This window comes from Cannabis sativa, chromosome 9 (genome assembly GCF_029168945.1).
Source record: "Cannabis sativa cultivar Pink pepper isolate KNU-18-1 chromosome 9, ASM2916894v1, whole genome shotgun sequence".
Classification (NCBI taxonomy): domain Eukaryota; kingdom Viridiplantae; phylum Streptophyta; class Magnoliopsida; order Rosales; family Cannabaceae; genus Cannabis; species Cannabis sativa.
The window spans coordinates 52,672,984-52,696,087 of NC_083609.1; the positions used below are offsets into that span (position 1 = coordinate 52,672,984).

A 23,104-nucleotide genomic window follows, 5' to 3' on the forward strand; every position below is an offset into this window, starting at 1 on the left:
ATTCCTATAAAAGTGGCCAGCCATGCAATGTGGATTTGTGCCTCACTTTTTGCAATTTTGCAGTTTTATCTTTTCTGCATCTGATTTTCTCAAAAACGCCAATTTTCTAATTCAACCATTTAAATGCAAATTCTAACTATTTAATAACTATAAATAATTATTAAATAATATTGTCATTTATCATATTTATTAATTGAACCATACAAAGTATCATAATTAACAAATATGCCCCTAAAACTCTTTCTTTACAATTTCGCCCTTACTTAGTGAAAAATTTACAAATAGACATAGTCTAATTTGAGAATTATAATTGATTAATCAAAACCAATTATATGAGTCTTACAAGTAATATTATCTCAACGAGTGGGGGGACCATGGGTCTATATAGCCGAGCTTCCAATAAGCAGATCAAGAATTTATAACCTGAATTCACCGACTTATTAATTCTTCGTTGAATCCACGCATAGAACTTAGAATTGCACTCTCAGTATATAGAATGCTCTATATGTTCCACCATATAGACACATCATTAGTTATCCATTGTTATAATCCTAATTTGATCAATGATCCTCTATATGAATGATCTACACTGTAAAGGGATTTAGATTACCGTTACACCCTACAATGTATTTTATCCTTAAAACACTTAACCCCGTATAAATGATATTTCAGCTTATGTGAAATGAGTACTCCACTATTTATTTTCGTTTCGTCAAGCTCGAAGGAGATCATCCTTTACTTACTATTCGCCAGATAGAAGCTATAGATTCCATGTTTATGTTAGCGCTCCCACTCAATTGCACTACCGTGTTCCCAAAATGTACGTATCACCCTGACCCAAAAGTAGGCTTAACTAACAAATCAAAGAACACGAATAACCTCTTGAGATTGAGCCTAATCATAACAGGATTAAGATCATTTGATCTAGGATCAACTAGGCGATATTGACTTGAATACATATTACGGTAAGTTTAATAAATCTAAGTCAAAGTCAGTATCGGTCCCTTCCGATGCATACTCCATGCATCCAACCTGAGCTTTACTTTAACCAATGCTCTGGAAAGAACATAGCATTTCTCCAAATGCAAGTAAATTCTATTGTAGATTATCATATCAGTAAAACCCTATGTCTGATAACTCTAGGAAACTTTATTCACATAGTCATGTTTACTTTCCAAAGTGTTGACAGCACAATAAACAGGATCAAGTATGTGAAAAGGGTTTCAGATGAATTCATACATTATGTACATATAATCATGAAATAAATCATGTGAACCATGCAACATTAAATGTTATTTCTGATCTATATTAATAAGTAAATCTGATTATATTGAAATGAGTTTTATTTAGGGCATAAAACCCAACAGTAATATCGTTATTGGTGTAACTAAACATTGAGTCCTACTTGCTTTACTTTAATAAGTTTTATAGAAAATGACTAACCAATTATAAATCGAGACTTTATCATAAGCACCATATAAAGAGCATTTCTAATGGAGATGCTATGAAGGATGCTAGATGCCATAAATGCATTTTTAGCATTTTTAATTGATATTTGCCATTAGAATGAAAAAGAATACCACAAAAGAATACCATACCATACCATCCTTTATATCTTCTCTTTCTTATTTTTTTTTGTATAAGAAAATTTATTTATTTAATATATTTTAAATATTAATATAGTATTATTTTAATAATTTTTAAAGATGTTTACTATTAGATTATTTCATAACAAAAAGTGTCAAAAATAATGTGAAAGATGGGTAAATATCATTTTGGATCATGTGTTTTGCAAAAGTTACAGATTGGACTCTCTGTTTTGTTAAATGACAAAATGGACCTTATATTTTTCAAAATGGTAAAAATAAGATACTGAGCTTAATTTTTGACAACTTTTTTTTTAATATAACCAACTTATAGACAATTTTTAACACGAACAGATACAAAAAAGTTTTGTCATAACACATTTAGATCGGATTATTATTAAATTTTATTTTGATAAAAAATCAGTTCAGGGTCATATTTGTACTATTTTGTCATTTAACAAAATAGAGGGTCCAATTAATAAGTTTTGCAAAATATAAGGTCCAAAATAATATTTACCCAAAATAAAAAAAAATAAGTAAAGTGAAATTTTTTGACAATGATAAAAATGTTACTATTGAAGATGCTCTAATTGCAATTGCGTTCTGCTCTAATTTTTATAAGGGAGTTATATTTGCACCCCTTAAACTTATAAATACACCCCATTATTAAAAAAAAATATAAACTTAAATAATTTTTAAAAATTACTCTTAATATTTTTTAAAATTTTTTCTTCACATTATTTTATGTTAATTTTAATACTTATTTTGATTTTATTTTCATAATTTTTTCTAACTCATGTGTATTTTTTTTATTTTTTTCTTAAAAAATTTCACATAATTTTTTATTTTAATTTTTTTATCATAATATTTAAAATACACTTTATTTTTGTTGGATATGTATATTTTTTTAAGAATATGAATTTAAAGAAAGAAGTTAAAAAAAAAATTAGTACAATTAAAAATATAAATTTTATATAAAATAAAAATTATTAAAATAGAGTGCCTTTTAGAATTTTTTTTGGGGACTGATATTTGCACCCCTTAAACTTATAAATACACCCCATTATTAAGAAAAATATAAACTTAAATAATTTTTTAAAATTAATCTTAATATTTTTTTAAAATTTTTTCTTCACATTATTTTATGTTAATTTCAATACTTATTTTGATTTCATTTTTATAATTTTTTCTAACTCCTGTGTATTTTTTTTTTTATTTTTTTCTTAAAAAATTTCACATAATTTTTTATTTTAATTTTTTTGTCATAATATTTAAAATGCACTTTATTTTTGTTAGATAGGTATATTTTTTAAGAATATGAATTGAAAGAAAAAAGTTAAAAGAAATTAGTACAATTAAAAATATAAATTTTATATAAAATAAAAAAATATCAAAATGGGGTGCCTTTAGAACTTTTTGGGGTGTAAATAAAATTTCCCTTTTTTTTTTTATGGGAGGAAATGACAGAAAAACCATTGTGAGTGTCCACACGTAGGAGTTTTGCTTTCTCTTTAAATGCTTCATCAACGTTTCTCATTTTACCGTTCCTCATATTCAGGTACTTTCTCTCACTCTATCACTCTACCTATTCCTTTTCATTCTTCTGGGTTTTCACTCTCATCTTTTTCTCACATTAATCCCCTATCTCCATTTTCCTTGTTTGTTTCCCAAGAATATGATGTGCGTTAAACGAAATACTGTTATTTTCTGATTATCTCCTGCTGTTTTTTTTTTCTTAGAGGTACTGAGTGTCCATGTACCATGCTGTTTGGTTAGTGAGAAAATGAAGGAAAGGAGAAAGGTTTTTTCAGTGTTGTTGAGTTTGAGTTGGTTTCAATTAATTAATAAATAGGACTGAGACAACATTGATATGTTGTCCTTTTTGTGTCCTTTTTCTTAAAATTACACTAGTCAAAATCTTCGTTTTCTTTTTTGGTGTGTGGCTAAGTTGTGGATCTCGATATGTAGAATCTGGAGATGGGTCTGCATTTCGTAGTTTCATTTTTTTTTTTTAATTTACTGTTCTCACATTGGTTCTTGGGACTTTTTTTTTTTCTTGTTATCCAAACAGATTTTTGTTGGGTTTTCCTTTCAGATTTTAGCAACTGAGTTCACTTCGGTGTTGTCAACTAGATCTTTGAAGGATTACTCTTGAGAAATGTCTTCTCTGTCGATTTACTTTCACTTCGATTTTCTCCTGCTTTTAGTGTCATATACTTATTTTTTTTTTTTAAAAAGAATGATATTATTTAAAGCTGCCTTTATGGCTGTAGTTGGAATTCTTTGATAACCTTTTGTGAGAAATTTTGCTTTTTGTGGGTTTAGTCATGAGTAGTTCTGCTCAAATTATTTAGATCTGTATGGGTTTTCCTTCCTCTGAAAGTGGATTGGTTTTCTTGGAAAGATTTTATTTTTATTTTGGATTTCTTGTAGGCTGATGCCATATTAGTATTACTATGCTCTTTCTGGGAATTTATCTATGATTAGATCCTTGATTGCGATTTTGGAATCTTTTTGGGTCTTAGTTGAGTAAGTAGCTGTATAGTAAATATTGTATTTTTAATCATTGTGATTTTTAGTGGTTGGGGAACAAACACATGAACACATACATATATGTATGTGTATGGAAATTCTTCACCTGTCAATGGCCTTACGTATTATGTATTTTTTTCTGTGTTGGACGGATCTAGTTGCTCAAGGCATATGGGAACTCTACATGGATATCATGCATTCTATGCAAATGTATTTTGTATTGATGATATTGATCTGTTGAAATCTCTGTTAAAAGTGTTGTTTTTCTTACTAGAATTTGCTAATTCACTTGGTAAATTCTTTTCTTGGTTTGAGGTTGCAGTTGCTAAAAGGAAACTGGCATTCTATGCAAATGTATTTTGTATTGATTGATATTGATATGTTGGAATCTATGTTAATAGTGTTGTTTTTCTTACAAGAACTTGATAAGTAATGTTGTCTGGCATTACTTGGTAAATTCGTTTCTTTGTTTTAGGTTGCAGTTGCTAAAAGTAAAGTGAGGGTTCACTAGCATTTATTATTTTGTAGTTAGATTTGTCTCATTTATATAAGTTGCAGAACTTACTGGATTTTATTTTTTAGTTTTTGTGCTTGTATTAACTTGCGGAAATAAAATAGAAAATATTATCACAGTACTTTGTCAATTTGAAAATGTTTAGCTAATACTTAAGCTGTATGATGTTCAACCTGTTTGTTAGTCTTGACATACACACATGTGTTTGATATTGGATCAAGTGGGACTTTTTATAGCTCTTTTAGATCAGCCAATTGATTGCATTTTTTTGTTGTCTCCATTGCAGCTAGGGAAGCTTTAGTTCTCTCAATATGTCGGACCTTGAGGCCCCCTTGCGTCCGAAGAGGAAGAAGATTTGGGTGGACTATTTTGTTCAATTCCGTTGGATTATTGTTATATTTATTGTCCTCCCAATCTCCTGCACTCTTTACTTCTTGACGTATCTGGGAGATGTTAAATCAGAGAGGAAGTCCTACAAGCAGCGCCAGAAGGAACATGATGAAAATGTCCAGAAAGTTGTAAAGCGTCTCAAACAGAGGAATCCATCAAAGGATGGTCTTGTCTGCACAGCACGTAAACCCTGGATTGCTGTTGGGATGCGAAATGTTGACTACAAACGTGCTCGACACTTTGAGGTTGATTTGTCTGCTTTTCGTAATGTCCTTGAAATTGACAGGGATAGGATGATTGCAAAAGTTGAGCCATTAGTTAACATGGGACAGATTTCTAGGGTGACAGTTCCCATGAATCTTTCCCTTGCTGTGGTTGCTGAGCTTGATGACCTTACAGTTGGTGGCCTCATTAATGGCTATGGGATTGAAGGAAGCTCTCACATTTATGGCCTCTTCTCCGACACTGTTGTGGCTTATGAGATTGTTCTAGCTGATGGCAGTGTTGTTAGAGCTACAAAGGATAATGAGTACTCTGATCTTTTCTATGCTATTCCATGGTCACAGGGAACACTAGGACTTCTTGTGTCTGCAGAAATCAAACTTATCCCCATCAAAGAATACATGAAGTTGACATACAAACCTGTGATTGGCAACATTCAAGATCTGGCACAGGGATATGTGGATTCTTTTGCACCAAGAGACGGTGATCAGGATAACCCCGACAAGGTTCCAGATTTTGTTGAGACCATGATTTATTCTCCAACAGAGGGTGTTTGCATGACAGGTGTTTATGCATCGAAAGAAGAGGCCAAGAAGAAAGGAAATGTGATCAACAATGTTGGATGGTGGTTTAAACCATGGTTCTATCAGCATGCCCAGAAGGCACTAAAGAAAGGAGAATTTGTTGAGTATATTCCAACAAGAGAGTATTACCACAGACACACTAGGTGTTTGTATTGGGAGGGAAAGCTTATTCTTCCTTTCGGAGATCAATGGTGGTTTAGGTTTCTTTTTGGCTGGTTGATGCCTCCCAAGGTTTCTTTGCTAAAGGCTACTCAAGGTGAAGCCATTAGGAACTATTATCACGAGATGCATGTTATTCAGGATATGCTTGTGCCTTTGTACAAGGTCGGAGATGCTCTAGAGTGGGTTGATCGCGAGATGGAGGTAACACCTTTTAATCCTTTTGTTTGTGATTGCTATGTAGTTCAACATATGTAGGATCTCTGTTTTTAACACTGACATGATTTATGGTTATTGTCATGTCTATAGGTATACCCTATCTGGCTTTGCCCTCATAGACTGTACAAGCTGCCAATGAAAACTATGGTGTACCCCGAACCAGGCTTTGAGCTACACCGCAGGCAGGGAGACACACAGTATGCACAAATGTACACTGATGTTGGGGTATACTACTCCCCAGGACCTGTTTTAAGGGGTGAGCTTTTTGATGGGATAGAGGCCGTTCGTAGGATGGAGAAATGGTTGATCGAGAATCACGGATTCCAGCCACAGTATGCAGTGTCTGAGCTTGATGAGAAAAACTTCTGGAGGATGTTTGATGCTGGCCTCTACGAGCACTGCAGGAGGAAGTATGGAGCCGTTGGAACCTTCATGAGTGTGTACTACAAGTCAAAGAAGGGTAGGAAGACCGAGAAGGAGGTGCAGGAAGCCGAGCAAGCCCAACTTGATACTGCCTATGCCGAGGTTGATCAACCTGCGGACTGATCATATTACTATAACTCCAGTATGGTTAAAACTATGAGGAATTTCTTGTTATATTTCGCCCCCTTATTTTTTCGTTTGGTTTTCAGGTTTGTCTTTGAACTTTTAGTATCTAAGCTATTTGGATAGGGTAATTTGATGCTGACTGTTGTTTAGTACTACTTTGAGATTTGTCTTTCAAACCAGATTAGAATCTGATGTTTCAACTAGTTATGTTATTAGTCCTTTTAATTTCTCGGGCATCTTCCTCGTACCAAATTTATTTAAGGTGACAACTCAATTCTCCCCAATTCTGAGGATAGCCTGAAAATAATGTTCAACAACTGGGGGAGCTTTGGATTCAATTTTGGATTCAATCACATCCTTCAAAGGCTATAAACGCATTAACATGTATTTTAATGCTTATGAAAATGATAAAATTATTGCCAAAAAGAGCAAAATTAGCAAAAGTATAGAAAAAGAAAAAGTAGCAGCAAGTCTGGTCCCCCAAAATAAATGAAGAAGAGCTATGCCCGTTATGAGATTAGATTGACTTTGGGATTGAGTAGATGTGTGTGGTGGTGAGGTGAGATTGAATAATTCATTGATTCTAATAAGGGGCCTACAATGATATTCTTTAAAATTTGAAGAAAATAACAGGGTATATTTTTGGCCAAAATGTAAAGTACTTTGCTGCTGCTGCTATACCCTGGTATTAGAACCATATATTTATGTAAAAAAGATTAAGTACTGCCGAGCTAAATCTAGGTACCCTCATCTTTCATAGTCACACATTTTACCATTTTCAACAAAAATGTGAAAATAAGATAATGGAAATATAGTTTTCGTTCTCTCTTCTTTCTCCTTCCATGGCGAGGAAGAAAAAAGTAGAAAGAAAACCCGTCACTCGTGTTCCTATTGAAGAAATTTTCACTGATAGAGAGGAAGAAACAGAGGACAACGATGAAGTTCGTTCAGCCGAGGGGTTAAATCTGATAGCAGAGATGGTTCGATCTCAGGATATCCTTGAAGCAGAAAAATTGAGCAGATCGGGCAGTGTTCGAACACATAGTTGGGCGGAGGAAGTTGAGGATGCAATGAAGATGAATGAGGAGAAACAACAAACCCCGAGATATGCTAAGCAAACTTGGGAGGCGTTTACGAAGGAGAAATCACTGAATCGGGATCAACGACTGCTGTTCACTGAGCCTCTAATCAGAGATGGAATTAAGATGGCGCAAGTTGATTTGGAAGAGGTTCAAGAAGAGGAGAAGAACTGGAACACAACAGTCATATGCAAGGTACTAGGTGCTAATCCCCCTGTTTCAATTTTTGTAGGGTTTATCAAAAGAGTTTGGGGTCATTTAGGTGTGGTTCAAGTCAGCAAGTTGTCAATTGGAATGATAATGGTGAGGTTCAATGATGAGGCTACTCGTGATCAAGTGGTGGAGGCAGGGATTGTACAATTTGATCGAAAATCAGTGATCGTTCGCCCCTGGTCTGCAGATTTAAATGCTTTGAACTTGGTTCGTACTGTTCCATTGTGGATCAGGCTTCAAGATTTAGGTCTGCAATACTGGGGTACCAAAAGCTTAAGTGCTCTTGTTAGCACCATAGGGAAGCCGATTATGGTGGATCAACACACAAAGGACCGAACTCGGTTACAGTATGCTAGAGTCTTAGTTGAAATGGAAATTATGGATGAACCACCTCGGTTTATTCCTTATTTCAATGAATTTGGGCAGCTTCAAGACCAGAAAGTAGAATATGAATGGCTACCTGCTAAGTGTTCCTAGTGCTCTAAATTTGGACACACGAAAGCAAACTGCCGGCATGATGAAATTGTGCAGCAAAGGGTCGAAAAATAGCAGCACCAGCAGGAGAAAAACAAACAGCAACAGAAAAAAGAAGGGAAGGAAAAGGCAGCAAACAAGCCACATCAAGACTGGGTGGTTCCAAAGAATACAGTCTCTATGGTAGCTGCAAAACAACCAGGGGACTTGAAGGAAGTTGCAGAGAGCAGCAACAATACGTTTCATTTGCTGCAACAAACTGAGAGCAGGGTAGAACAGCAGGTATCTACTGAACACAATGTGATTATTTTTCCTGATGCAGTTAATGGATAACAATAATATAAGGTGTTGGAATGTGAGGGGGTTGAATAAAATGGAGAAGCAGAATACTGTCTTTGAATTGTGTTGCATGAATAAGTTAGGAGTTTGTTGTTTGTTGGAGACTAAGCTCAAGAATAATAAAGTTAGTGAGATGATGGTTAGGAAGTTCACTAACTGGGATTACTATACTAGCACAACTGTTGAAAATAGGATCTTGGTGATTTGGAGGAGAAGTTTTACTCGAGTTATTGTTTTTAGAGAAGACCCGCAGTTTCTTCATTGTTATGTGAAGATGGCAGGCTATACTGAAGCAATGAACATCACTTTTGTATATGGCTTTAATACAGGAGAGGAGAGAAAAAGTCTTTGGGAGGGAATAATCAATCTTAAGGTCACTTCTATGCCTTGGTTAATTACAGGGGACTTTAATTCTTTGTTTGACTTGGAGGATAGGAAGGGAGGCAAGGAAGTCACTTTGAATGATCTAAAAGACTCCACTGAGTGGCTGGCTCAAAGTCATATGGACAGACTCCTTAAGACTGGTTCGGGTTATACTTGGACTAATAATCAAGATGGGGACAAAAGGATATATTCTAAAATTGATCACACCTTTGTGAATGAGGAGTGGACAGACAACTTTCCTAAGACAAAAGCTCACTATAGGTGGGAGACTATCTCTGACCATAGTTTATGTGTGGTGTCAACTACGACTAATGTGGAGATTGGGTTCAAACCTTTTAAATACTACAATTTTTGGGCTGATCACTCAGAATTTAAAGATGTAGTTATTGATAGCTGGCAGAAACCGATGAGAAGTGAGGGTATGATAGGCATGTATTTAAAACTTATGAGATTAAACCACTCCATCAAGAGGTGTAATAGAGAAAGAGTTGGGGATATTGGTAGAAATTATCAAGAAGCGAGGAACCTGTACATTAAAGCTAGAACTCAAGCTCAAGATCAACCGCATGACACCACTATTCAACAGAAAGAAAAAGAGGCTGCCTTAAACTTTAATACCCATGAGAAGATGTACCACAACTTCTTGAGACAGAGGAGCAAAGTAACTTGGTTAAGTAAAGGGGATGAGAACAATGTTTTTTTTCATTCTTTCCTGAAAAAAAGAAGAATGAAAAATAGCATAGTTACTTATACCAATGACTATGGAGAGGTTGTAGATAATTTCAGTGAGGTTGTCAAGCACTTCATAAAGCACTTTCAGGGCTATATGGGGACAAGCACAATGCCTACTCAAGACCTAAAAGTAGAGTGTATGGAGATGGGGAACAAGCTAAATAGAGAGCAACAATTGGCTTTAATCAAACCTTTCACTACCAAGGAAGTCAAGGAGGCTTTATTCAGTATACCGGACACCAAGTCCCCTGGTCCAAATGGCTATGGAGCTGGGTTTTTCAAGACAATGTGGCCTGAAATTGGAGCTGAATTCACTAAAGCGGTGGAGAACTTTTTCTTGAGAGGAATCATGCCACGGGAACTTCATGCAACCATGATCACTCTTATCCCTAAGACAGAAAACCCGACTAAAGCTGTGGAGTTCAGGCCAATTGCTTGTTGTACAACAATCTACAAGTGCATATCTAAACTACTTTGTTTGAGGCTCTCTCAAGTTCTTCCAGGATTGGTTAATCAACACCAAGGAGCTTTTGTGCAAGGGAGATCTTTAGCTCATAATGTTATGATTCTTTAAGACCTCCTAAAGAACTACAAAAGGAAAAACATATCTCCTAGATGCACTATCAAGGTGGATATAAGTAAGGCTTATGACACAGTTAATTGGGAGTTTTTGGAGAAACTTCTTAAGGAATTCAACTTGCCGGGCAGATTCATCAATTGGATCATGACATGCTTAAAATCGACATCTTACTCAGTTTTGATGAATGGGAGAGTTCAAGGGAGTTTCCAAGGCAAGAAGGGGCTGAGACAAGGTGATCCTCTTTCTCCGCTCTTGTTTGTCCTCATAATGGAGTATCTAACCAGGAGGCTTCTTCTAGCTGCTGATCAATCCAAATTCAGGTATCACCCTCTCTGTAAGAACCTAAAGATAATTAATCTGAGTTTCGCAGATGATTTGATGATATTTTGCAAAGGAGAGTTTGGCCCGATTCAGATTATTAAACAGATTCTAGATGAATTCAGTGCTACCTCGGGACTTACTATCAATATTAATAAGTCCCATCTCTATTTTGGGGGAGTGAAAGAGGAAGAAAAGCAAAAAATGGTGAAAGAGCTGTCCCTCCAAGAAGGAGAATTCCCTCTCAAGTACTTGGGAGTCCCCTTAAGACTAACTAAATGGAAAGCGGAGGATTGCGGTGTGATAATCAAGAAAATTAAGCAAAGGCTCCACACATGGGCAACTAGACATCTCTCGTTTGCCGGTAGGGCTCAACTCATACATTATGTTCTTCTTGGGTTAAGAAATTATTGGATGAGCATATTCATTCTTCCGCATAGTGTCACTAAGGAGGTTGAGAAACTTTGTTGGAGATTTCTTTGGGGATGGAATGGGAATAGAAGTAAACTTCATGTGGCCTTGGCTTCAAGGATGGTATCAAGTGGAATCGAGCTATTCTTGCAAAATATGTTTGGGCCATTTCTACCAAAAGGGACTTCCTTTGGGTGAAATGGGTCAACAACATTTATCTAAAAGGCAAGAATTGGTAGGAATATGAACTTAAGAATGACACTAGTTGGTATTGGAGGAAACTATGTTCTCTAAGGGACAAATTCACTCGAGAAGACATTCACAAAGCAGGGGCTGGTAAGAGATTCAAGGCTGCCTTTTTTATTTCTTTCGGTCTTTACGAGAGTTTTTTAATTTTTTTTTTTTATGATCATACAAGTTGTAACTATTTAAGATTTTCTGTAAAGTTTTATAAAATTATGAATAGTTTACAATGCATAAAATAAAAGTTTAACAGCTGCTTATACATATGTAAGAATTTATAGTCACGCATGCAGCAAAATAATTAAACTTTGTTTTGGGTACTGTAATTTTTTTTATTTTTTTTTAAAAGTTTACATGTGATCTTATACAGCTACAATGTACATGATCATGAAAAAAAAAATTAAGCTCAAAAGTTTTTCCGAATGCCGAAATAGATAAGGGTCTACCGAAACAATACTTTAAAATGTGTATTATAGACTTACCCTAACATAATTTGTTTTATGTGATTATTCTCTTATTAAAAAAATTAAGTTATACATTTTTTATTATATTTGGTAAAAAGCATACTGAATTATTTTTCTGGCAAGTTGGATGAGATGCATCGCGAGATGATTATTTATTTATTGTTGACACAAATTAGTAACTCTACAATTGTAAAATTTAAAATCCCCCATTTATGCATATTAAATTTCATATTTTTGATCTAAAATATAAAATTGAGAAACGATTTACTAATGACTAACTTATGAATGTATAAAAATGATATCAAGTTACCTACTACTCATTTAATATTATTACATTTATTAATTGCTATTGGATACAGAACCTTACACACAAAATTATCATTCGTATTACAAACATTTAATGTAATTTCATTTAGCTAGGATTGAGATTTTACAATCAATTAATCCAGCAAAATATTATTCTCAACAACATAAACTAATTATCTATAATAGCCCATCATAATCATCATATATATATATATGATTAATATGGTTCAAATGGGAATGGAAGTGAAGAACAAGGAAATGATTCCATCTTTTGTGTAATGATCAAAATTAGTACCAACCCCATCTTGCTCCTTTTGGTATATCATCATTGCTGTCCTAACGAAATCTATGGCAGTTTCAATAAAAGCTTGAGAAAATGGAGACTCACCCACTCGAGCTTCATTCATTTCCTTCCATGTTTCACTGATTAAATTCCTTATGTGTTCACGGCCATTCTTTTCATCACAAATACCATTTTCTTTCATATAGCATTGAATCGATTTAGGATTGTCTCCTCTTTTCAGTTCATCCTAACAAAGTAAATTACCAACAATAAGTAAACTAATTAAAAGATAAATATCATTTTTAAATTTTGTATTTTAAAAATAATTAGTATAAAAAATATTATTGTTAATCACAATAAAATTCTTGAGTAAAAGTAAAAAATTTGTGACTAATTATAAATTATTATTTGTGACTAAAAGATCCGTGACTAAAAATATTAGTCACAAAAAGTACAATTTGTTATACTAAATGTGTTTTTAATTACAATACTTATTGCGACTAAAACTAATTTATTAACTAACTTGTGTCTAAATAGTATGTTTCAGTCACAAGTAATTTTTTATTGTGACTAAAAGTCATATTTAATCACAAAAGATTTATGTTGTTATATATTAAAAAGAAAAAAAAAGATAAGAGTATATAGTTACTAACTTACCGATGAAGTTCCTAAATCATCAACAAGTCGAGCAATGATTCCTGAGATACGAATAAAGGTGGGATATTGAAGCAAGCAGTCTATGTCATCTTCTTTTATTGGATTGGTTATAAGGCAATAAAGATTGACTAGAATTAAGGGTTCTGCAATTGATATCCATCCATTTTTAATGTATTCTTCCAAGCTTGGTGTGTATCCACTATGATACCAATTTGCCTCCAACATGTAACATTTACATAAATCCGTCCACTACACAATCAAAAGCCACTTTTTTTTTTTTAAGAGAATGTAAGAATGGTAGAAATGTATTATCATTAATAAAAAATGAAGAAACAATTCAGTAACCAATTAGTTACTAAAACAGTTCACTCAGTGTTACTAACTAACAAGCCTAGCTAACACACCTAACAACTTAACAATATCTTAGATTTTCTACCATACTTTCCGATCCAATTAATTTTAATAATCCAATCGATCTATTATCTATTGGATATTGAATTTGATCGGTTTTATCCATTATAGATGTATTTTAGAGTTAATATTTTTTTTTTTTGAATCAGATCAGATACATTCAAGATCCAATACAAAAACAAAAAAAAAAAAGTAAAATTTTAATTTTAATTTTCATATAAAAATATCTATTTATGTATAATAACATAAAATCTAATTACTCATCCAAACTAAATGAAAATACTAATTACTTTAATTGAATATTAAAGTATTGGATTTTTAGACACCTCATTCAACATCCGATCACTAAAAAAATAGTATCTGATCTGACTCAATCACAATTAGATATTTAATGTTTATATAGCGGTTGGTTATCACTATAAATTATCGATTTATGCTTACTCTTACCTAATAGAATTCTAACTAAGCACACCTTCGTAAAAAAATTCATAATTCCTTAATCCAAACAAAGCCTTGTAATGTATCCTAATTATGTGAATAAAAGGTAATTAAATTAACAAATATACAATTGTTCAAAAAAATTAACAAATGTACAAAAAGAAAAGAAATATATCTTTATATATAAAAAGTGTCTATTTAACGTTATTTGTTGGTTTAACGATTTTTTTTTATTATTTTGAAAGTTGAAAAGTTAACGTGAAGTTAACGGAACCGTTAACTTAAAGAAAACAAAACCTATTTCCTTAACCCTAACCGATTTACTCAAACTATGGGATCTTGTGAAAAATCAGAGTTTAATTAGTCAAATATTCCAAAGCTTCTCCTTCGCAACAATTATGAGAAAGATTAATTAGTCTTTGCCAAACTTTGAGATTGATGGAGTTTTAATCAAATAAATAAATTGGTTAAATTTTATGGAGCAGATAACATCTTGAAGGATCTAATGAGGCTCGCACAATGACCGATAAAATGAAGATATCGTGTTTAAGCAATACCTATAATCAGAGAAGAGAAGAAAAGGTATCTCCGGCGAGAAAATTTTATCAAAATGGAGTTGATTTTGTTCAACCACAGGCAGCGAAACCAGCTGGAATGGTTGTTGCATTGAGTAAATTTCAACTTTGTTGCATTCTCTTTTATTATAAATATGCATTGTTGTATTGGGATGAAATGATCTTTGTGTAATCCTTCTAATTCTTTAAATTTAGAAAATAGGTTATCGTTTATGAGATAATTGCCACTATTTGGATGATTTTTTATAAGCCTTCAAATTATAGTAGTTGGCTGGCCTCTTTTTGATTTAGAAGTCGACTGTTTTATTAAATATATATTCCTGTTAAAGAAAGAAAAATATATTAAAGGTATCACTTTCACATATTTGATTTGATATGTAAAATATAATTTTTGGGTTTTGGGTTCAATATTTTAATTTGCTCATGGACAGAGATTAGGGTGTGAATTGTTGGGTAGAAGATGAACTCATCACTGGAGGTTCTTCAAAGCAGAATGTTGGAGTTTGGCAGTCTCCTGAAACTTCGTCTAAACACAAACGACGAGTCTTTAAAAAAGAATGTAAGTTATGAATGAAAGATATAATCGCTGCATATTCCCCGAATCAATATCTAATTATTTTAGTGTTGTTTTTATAGATCTACAGTGCAACATATGATGTGTGATTTTGGAGATTGTTCTAATATGGTGGATTTTTTTTTCTTGAGTTAATATTAAAGATGTGTGATTTTGGAGATTGTTCTAATATGGTGGATTTTTTTTTTCTTGAGTTAATATTAAAGGCTGGTTGAACTTTATAATTTCATCAGAACCTGCCTACAATGCATAATATTGTTCATCTTTAGTTGAAATTTTGTTATTTGTCTTATTTCAATTTTGTTGGCAGTAATTTCAAACCATATTTTATATTTCAAGAGTCCAATTTTTGTGCCCATAGTATATTACTATGGACAATGAACTAGGAACAGTGATAATGTTTTTTTTTTTTTTTTTTTTTAATTAAATAAGGAAGTTTGTGTTACTTTGAATCAAAAGTCTCAAGTATAATTTTTTATTCAATTTACAGATATAATTTTTTGCACAAAGAAAATGATTTTGTGAAAATCTCATCTTTGATTCTAGAGATAGTTGCATTTATGGTTTCTCAAAAGATTCTGTTCCGAGCTCTGATCACGACTTTCTTCATGAGCCCCACAGATCAAGCATTCTTTCACTATTATAACATCAAAGAAATATAATGCATCCTCCACACAATTAATCACACTATAAACTTATTTTTTGGAAGGCTATACATGTTCTATATTCCCTCATGTCACTTTTCCTTGTGTTAAGTAAAAAGTAATTTAGAGCTCATATATTTTATATTGTAAGACATGTGAATCAAATCTGTTCAGCTATGATGATTCATGAGAATTTTGTTTTGTTCGTGGACAGTGATTTACAAGATTTATGCATATACACTCAAGAAACTAATTAAATATATGTCATGTAAATCAATATAATTAATTGTAGTTGGTAATGGTGATTAGGCAAGATTGAGGTTGACTTTTTGTTGGTTATTATGTTGTTCATATATATATGTTTGTCTTATTGGTTTTACTGCTATTTTTTTTGGGTCGGTACAACACTTAATTTTATATTATTTTATGTTCTTTTAATTAATTAAACACTTACTTTTGAGTATATGTCTCAATATCAATAGAAGAAATTAAATTCCTTAGCTCTCACATAAACTTGTACTCTCTTATTTAGATTAGCTAATAACATCAACTTGTTGAAAGAAACATTATGTACCAGGTTTTTCTTATTTGATAGTAGCAGTATATTAATTGTTATGTTTGTAATTAATTATGACATATTTAAACTGATAGTTATTAAATAAGTTGAAATGCATTTTTTCTTTTTATTTATGAGATTAGTAATTTCTTTATTGTGCCATAGTATTGTTATGATTTTTTTCGGCTTTCAAAACCGATTAATAATATGAGACTCTCTAAATGGTTAAGTGACAATTTTCAATATTCTTTTCTTTCAATAAATTAAAAAATGGATATTCCCAAACCACTTTATCAATTATCCTAATAATTTTATTTTAAAAATTCATGTAATTCACTTCATTTACGAGACTATCTTGAACCAGTAATATAAAAATAGTTAGTTTCACTATTTTTTATTTTAAATTCTAGAATTGTCCATTATTTGAATTTTGATAATAATTTTTTTTCTTTGTTTTTGTTATTTTTTTTTTTTTATAAAATTACTGTATATTGAAAAAATTGTCGTCTTTGCCTCTTTCTCTAACACTAAACAAAAATATCTAACTAATATATAACTAAATATACGTGTTGCGCGTAACTTTAAACTATTATATATATATGCATAGATGATGATTAATACTCATTAAGGTGAACTCATATATATTTATGTATAATTATTAATTAATCTTACCGTTTTCTTTAAATATTTGATAATGAGAATGCCATTTTGTTTTAGCACGTCATACGCCATTTCATTCACCACATTATAAGTAGCCAAAAAAAATATCTTCATGTAATCTGGAAGTTGGTCGATCGTATTTATATCCCACCTTATAATTACAACACATAAAAGCATAACAAAATATGATTAACCTTAGTGCATCTTATAAATGTAAGCATTACCATTTACTATACATCATTCAAAATCTAATTTATACTGTTCAATAAATAAATAAATAAAATGAAAAATTGTTGTTTTGTAATAGGGATATGATTGTTTGATAAAATAACATCCAATATATATTATATAATACCAGTATTAGTAGTGTTTACTACTTTTTAAAGGTGACATCTTTTTATTGATTAGCGATTTACTTAAAAGTTATCATATTTAATTATATAAGACCCGATCAAAATTGCACCAACTATATGACAACGAGAAAAGTGTTATGTACTATTGGTACTTTTTAGTACTTTTTTTTTTTTTTTTTTTTTTATAGAGAATTGCTAAAATACACCTCTAGAAATGACTTAAGAAGATAACTTTTGAGTAAATACATTTTGGACCCTGTGTTTTGCAAAAGTTACCAATTAAACCATCTGTTTTGTTAAATGACAAAATAGATCTTGTATTTTTCAAAATTGTACAAATAGGACCCTGAACTGATTTTTTGTCAAAATAAAACTTAATAATAATCTAATGTAAAGATGTTATGACAAAACTAGTTATATTTTCTGTATCTGTTCATGTTAGAAATTGTCTTAACGTTAGTTATATTAAAAAATTAAATTTGAAAAATTATACTCGGTTCAATTAATAACTTTTGTAAAACACAGTATGCAAAATAATATTTACTCATAACTTACTTTTAGAGAAATATCATTAATTAATTGTAAGTTGCTACCTGTAAAAAGTACTGGTATCCTATAATAATCCTCTTACTCATATGTACACACTAATTATTAATTAACCAAACTACCTTTCCAATGCGTCTTGAAAGAGGCTTAGCTCATCAAGCGTACCATACACGTCAAATATATCGTCCATTGTCGTTACCAATTGACCAATCTTTGTGAGCATTTTTCGGCAATATCTAAACTGTGGCTCAAATTTAACTCCCACAGTCCATAAGAACGTTTCAACTATCCTATCTCTTGCAAAGGGTAACCTCTCTCCTAGACTAGTAGTTTTCCACCACCTATACATGTATATACATAAAAAAATACATCATAATACATCTCATGTGTACTGCATAATATGCAAACGAAAACATACATAATAATAATAATAATAATAATAATAATAATAATAATAATAATAATAATAATAATAATAATAATAATAATAATAATAATAATAAAAAAGCAATTTTTTGTAAATTTAATCTAAAAAAATAATTAGTTAAATAACAAATTCAAAAAAAAGTAAAGATCAAAATAATATAAAAATACTACATATTTTTGCGTAATTTTATAATTAAATATACATAATTCACGAATTAATATTATTTATGAGTTTTAGTTGTGTTTAGAATTTAATTGTGGTTAATCCTCTTTGAGTGGGAAATTACAAGTGATAGGTGGTTAATGTTTATGTTCACATACGGTTGAACATTTGAATAAGTATAAATAATTGTTTATATTTAAAATACAAGGAAGTGGTCTTTGATTTTGTTAGATCATGTTGTTTGGGAGGAGGAGATGCATACCTAATTATGTAATACAAGTAAATGCATAATTAATGTGTAGTACAAGATGCTAATGAGTGTGTAATACGAGGAGATGCATAGTTGAGTGTGTATAATACGAGAAGATGTATAACTAAGTGTATAATATGAGGAGAGACATAGCTGAGTGTGTAATACGAGGAGATGCATAGTTGAGTGTGTAATATGATGAGATGCATAATTGAGTGTGTAATACAAGAAGATGTATAGCTGAGTGTATAATACGAGACAGTGTATAACTGAGTGTGTAATACGAGGAGATGCATAGCTGAGTGTGAAATACAAGCAAATTCATAAATGAGTGTGTAATACAAGCAGATATATAGCTGAGTGTGTAATATAAGCAGATGCATAACTGAGTGTGATACGAGCTAATGCATGTATTATGAGTATACGCATAGTTGAGCGTGTAATACAAACAGATGCATAACTGATGAGTGTGTATTATGAGAAAATACAAGACCTTTGTATTATGACCAGGTACATGATCCTTGTATTACAACCCGTTACAAGATCATTGTTGCGATATATTAAATGTTTGTCGAAATAACATCCCAACAATGTTAAAATACTTTTTTTATTATTATTATATAATTGTTTATATTTTAAGAGAAATTTTTAATAAGCCATATATTTTAAGGGATAAGATAGTATCGAAAGTTTATGGGGCCAAAATACTAATTATTTATTTATTTTTTTTATATTATTTTATATTTTAAAATGATATAAATCACTTAAATTTTATCACTGTATACGTATGTACATATCGGTACACTTTAGCATTTAACAATAAATAATGGAACTAAATAACATAAGAGTGATGTTGAGAGAATTTTGCCCCAAAAAATAATTTTGTAGAATTAAATGTTACAAATAGTTCAATTAGTTTAATTGTCAATATCTCTTATATAATAATAATAATAATAATAATAATAATAATAATAATACAATTAATTTGATTTATATTTAATAAGTAATTCTAATATTACGTACCTTACAACATGTTTAAGGTCTTCTTGGTATGTTGATTGTACAACGTTAAAATCTAGTTTAGCAAGTTGAAGAAAAGTTGAATTCATATGATGATGATGAGACATTTCAGCATACATATCAATAAACCACCTTGCCTCCAACCTTTTCATTCTCCAATGCACTGGAAGCTCCAAAGCATGCTCCACTAATTTCACCATTAAATCATTATCATCATCATGGTCAACATTTTGACCTTGCCTCGTCATCATCAAGTATTGTTTGAGATGTTTGGTTGTGAAATCTCTTGCTTCATCTAATATGGGTTCACCCCTAAATGAATAGAATGAAGCCTCATATAGACATACCATTCCTTTCACATCTTTACTCAAACTCTCCTTGAACTCCTTTTTCTCGTCTTTGAAAGCATTGAAAATCTCTGTAAAATAGAAAATATATGAAAATTACATAAATTATAGCTTTCTTATAAATCACTATATAAAAATATATTTATATATACCTGAAGATACAGGATTGAATCCATATTGTCTAAGGAGTTTGAAATGAAGAGCAGTGGCATACAGATTATCTTTCTTCCACAATGCATTATTATTATTATATGTAAGGTTTAATATTGCCTTAATTTGATCTTCAAAGTGATAAGATATTCCAAGTCTGCTCAAATCATTAATCTGTTCAAGCTTAACTAAAGGATTTTCAGCCTCCTTCTCAAGAATTCTTCTCACATCTTCTTTCAGCTCATTGATTCTTTTCCCATAGCTTTCCTCCTATATATATAAATCATCATTATTTATAATGTATGCATTAATTAATATAATGTATCTATATATATATACCGTATATATGACTTGGAGTGATTGGATAAAATGAGCATCCCACAATGGGGGTTTGTAGTTTCCTGATCGACGGACTATTGCTGGTTGTTCTTTGAAAGTAGTAGTGGAGATTAGTCCTGTAATCATCGATGATCATATATATGTGTTATATATATGCCTCCCACTTAACCTCAAATGACAATAGTGGGTTATTAGCTAAGTGCCTGCCTTTGCAATATATTTATTAGATGTTTCCATATTAATAATTTTATATAAAAGTATTATGCTTATGAACACCAAAGTCACTAAGAAACAAAAAGATATTTATGGACTACTGTTTATGTATAATAAGTTGTAGTTAATATATTTTTTTAAGAGAGAAAGAGGACAAGAAAGGAAAGGGATGTAGTAGTAATGTAATTTTAATAACAACATTTCTCTCTCTCTCTCTATATATATATGAAATAATAAGCATAAACAATTTTGGGAACTAATCATATATAAATCTTTCTATTATGGTGGGATTCGAATATAATTATCAGCAAAGACATTTTTATCACTATATATACCACACAATAGTTGGATATATATGAAATATATTTGAAATGTAGAACAAATTTTTATTTTATGAAAGATATTCTAAGTAACAAAAAATAAAATTTTTTAAGATGAGATGAGAGTACAGGTAAAAAAAAGAAAGAAAAATATAAAAGTATTTTCTATATCTTTATATAAATAAAGGTAAGAATATTAAAATAAATTTCTTTTCATATATCTAAAATTATTTATCCAATATTTGTGCATGAAATAATTGATATCACCAGCCAATTAATTGGAGTATGAATTTATGAAAATGATAAAACCTGATAGTGACATGGCTGAGATCGATATATGAAACACAAACAAATTTTGGTATATCCTAAACCACAACTCACAACTTTATTAGTTAAACGTATACCATACAAATAATTATATATAGTAATAATAATATTGTTTATGGTGTACTTACTTATTCAAAGAACAAAAAAACATGTGCGTTATATCAAACATGCTACATAGTTGGCCCAAGGGTGGGCAACCAGGTACTAGGCCCTATAGTTTTTTTTTTTTTTGATTTTTTTAAAAAAAAAGGATGTATCACACTAAATTAAAGAGAAATTTACGGCCAGTTACCGAAAATTTGAAATAAATATCACAACTACCACACTAGTAATTTAATTGTGAAATATAACGTTAATTTTCTTATTTTCTTAAACACGTATATACGTCTGCGGCTGCCTATTATTTTGCTTCAGATTTTTAGTATATTGTTTTGTTCTTTTCTTCCTCTTTTACATATACGTTAGTTTTTGTTTTTTTTCTTCCTTTTTTTTTGATCCGTTTTTTTTGTTTCTTTCTCTTTCATCTTTTTCCTAAACAATTTATCTATCTCCTTCTTCTTATTTTTTATTTATCTCACTGATATATTTTCAAGCTATATATATATAATTTTTTTAATAACAATATTCTTTTTTAAATTGATAGATACTTATCAAATTTTCTCTCTTTCTTTCTTTATATATTTTTTTAAAATAATTCTAAAAATATTTTCCAACTATATATTGGTTTGGTAATGATTTGGTTTCAAGAATTGTACCATCACAACCTACTTTTTGCTGTGATTAATTTAATATGTGGGAAGTATATATTTCTTTATCAAATGGTAATCAAAATTAAAAGTAACATCTTAGTTTCTTTAGGTTTAATTAATACAAAAACATTAAAAATTTATTAAGTTTAAACAAAATAAAATATACCAACCAATTTCATTAGTTATCAAAAAAATTTATTTTGTTCTTTCAAATATATATATTTTGTTATTAATATTTAAAAGTTATTAAATTGTATGCTATATAAGTTTATACTTTATGAAGCAATATTGATCAATTTTTAAAATATTTTTTTAGCCACACCAACAATTATTTATGCTTAAGAATTGAATCATTACAATCTACTCTAAAAGTGATCATTTTAATACGTGAGAAAAAGATATGTTTGTTCACCTTAAAGAAGAAGAACAATATTAAATAGGTAACATTTTAGTTACTAATTGTATTCTCACAAAGTTCTTTTATAAAACAATATTTATAGATTTTTAAAATAACTTATAAAGAAACCCTTAAAAAATAAATCTAGCTACACCACTATTCGTTTGAGCTTACTAATGGTACCATAGATTTTTAAAATCTATTTTTTTGAGATGATCATTTTGATATGTGGGAACAATAAGTTTTTTTACTGAATAAATTTTTTAGAATTAAAAGTAACCTTATAGTTTCTATTATAATTTTTTAATAAAAAAAAGTAACCAATAACTTAAACAAAATTCAAATTTTATATTACATATATAAAAGTTACCATATAGTATATATTCTATATAATATTATTTTATAGAG

General features: G+C 30.7%; 2 protein-coding genes and 1 long non-coding RNA gene across 11 annotated transcripts; 2 read left to right on the forward strand and 1 right to left on the reverse strand.

The window, feature by feature from the left end:
- The first annotated feature begins 3,029 nt into the window (after positions 1-3,029).
- LOC115723258 (delta(24)-sterol reductase) lies at positions 3,030-6,991 on the forward strand. Of its 8 annotated transcripts, none has more exons than XM_030652700.2 (3): positions 3,030-3,144; positions 4,919-6,191; positions 6,297-6,991. In XM_030652700.2, exons 2-3 carry the CDS (start codon positions 4,944-4,946, stop codon positions 6,750-6,752), a joined length of 1,704 nt encoding a protein of 567 aa, XP_030508560.2. In that variant the 5' UTR covers positions 3,030-3,144; positions 4,919-4,943; the 3' UTR covers positions 6,753-6,991. The 8 variants fall into 8 exon arrangements, with proteins under 8 accessions (XP_030508560.2, XP_060960124.1, XP_060960122.1 ...); XM_061104141.1 differs by lacking the exon at positions 3,030-3,144 and adding an exon at positions 3,162-3,266; XM_061104139.1 differs by lacking the exon at positions 3,030-3,144 and adding an exon at positions 3,170-3,327.
- A 5,297-nt stretch (positions 6,992-12,288) lies between these two features.
- Positions 12,289-21,652, reverse strand: LOC115722765 (probable monoterpene synthase MTS1, chloroplastic). The gene is made up of 8 exons (XM_030652072.2): positions 21,533-21,652; positions 20,691-20,806; positions 20,354-20,621; positions 19,858-20,272; positions 18,118-18,336; positions 17,109-17,247; positions 13,239-13,487; positions 12,289-12,828 (listed from the first exon to the last, which is right to left on the reverse strand). Exons 1-8 carry the CDS (start codon positions 21,543-21,545, stop codon positions 12,526-12,528), a joined length of 1,722 nt encoding a protein of 573 aa, XP_030507932.2. The 5' UTR covers positions 21,546-21,652; the 3' UTR covers positions 12,289-12,525.
- LOC115722766 (uncharacterized) lies at positions 14,297-15,902 on the forward strand. Of its 2 annotated transcripts, none has more exons than XR_004012846.2 (2): positions 14,297-14,757; positions 15,094-15,902. It is a non-coding gene; the product is annotated as an uncharacterized LOC115722766 (long non-coding RNA). The 2 variants fall into 2 exon arrangements; XR_004012845.2 differs by having other exon boundaries at positions 14,297-14,744.
- Positions 21,653-23,104: the final 1,452 nt, after the last annotated feature.

What these genes read in the sequence shown, in the direction of transcription:
- LOC115723258 (XM_030652700.2), top strand. Translation starts at nt 4,944, where the DNA reads ATGTCGGACCTTGAGGCCCCCTTGCGTCCGAAGAGGAAGAAGATTTGG. An exon ending in GGGTTGATCGCGAGATGGAG is followed by an intron (nt 6,192 to 6,296) that starts GTAACACCTTTT and finishes TCATGTCTATAG; the next exon opens with GTATACCCTATCTGGCTTTG.
- LOC115722765 (XM_030652072.2), bottom strand. An exon ending in TTTCAAGACGCATTGGAAAG is followed by an intron (nt 17,248 to 18,117) that starts GTAGTTTGGTTA and finishes TGTAATTATAAG; the next exon opens with GTGGGATATAAATACGATCG. An exon ending in TCAAATATTTAAAGAAAACG is followed by an intron (nt 13,488 to 17,108) that starts GTAAGATTAATT and finishes TTGATTGTGTAG; the next exon opens with TGGACGGATTTATGTAAATG.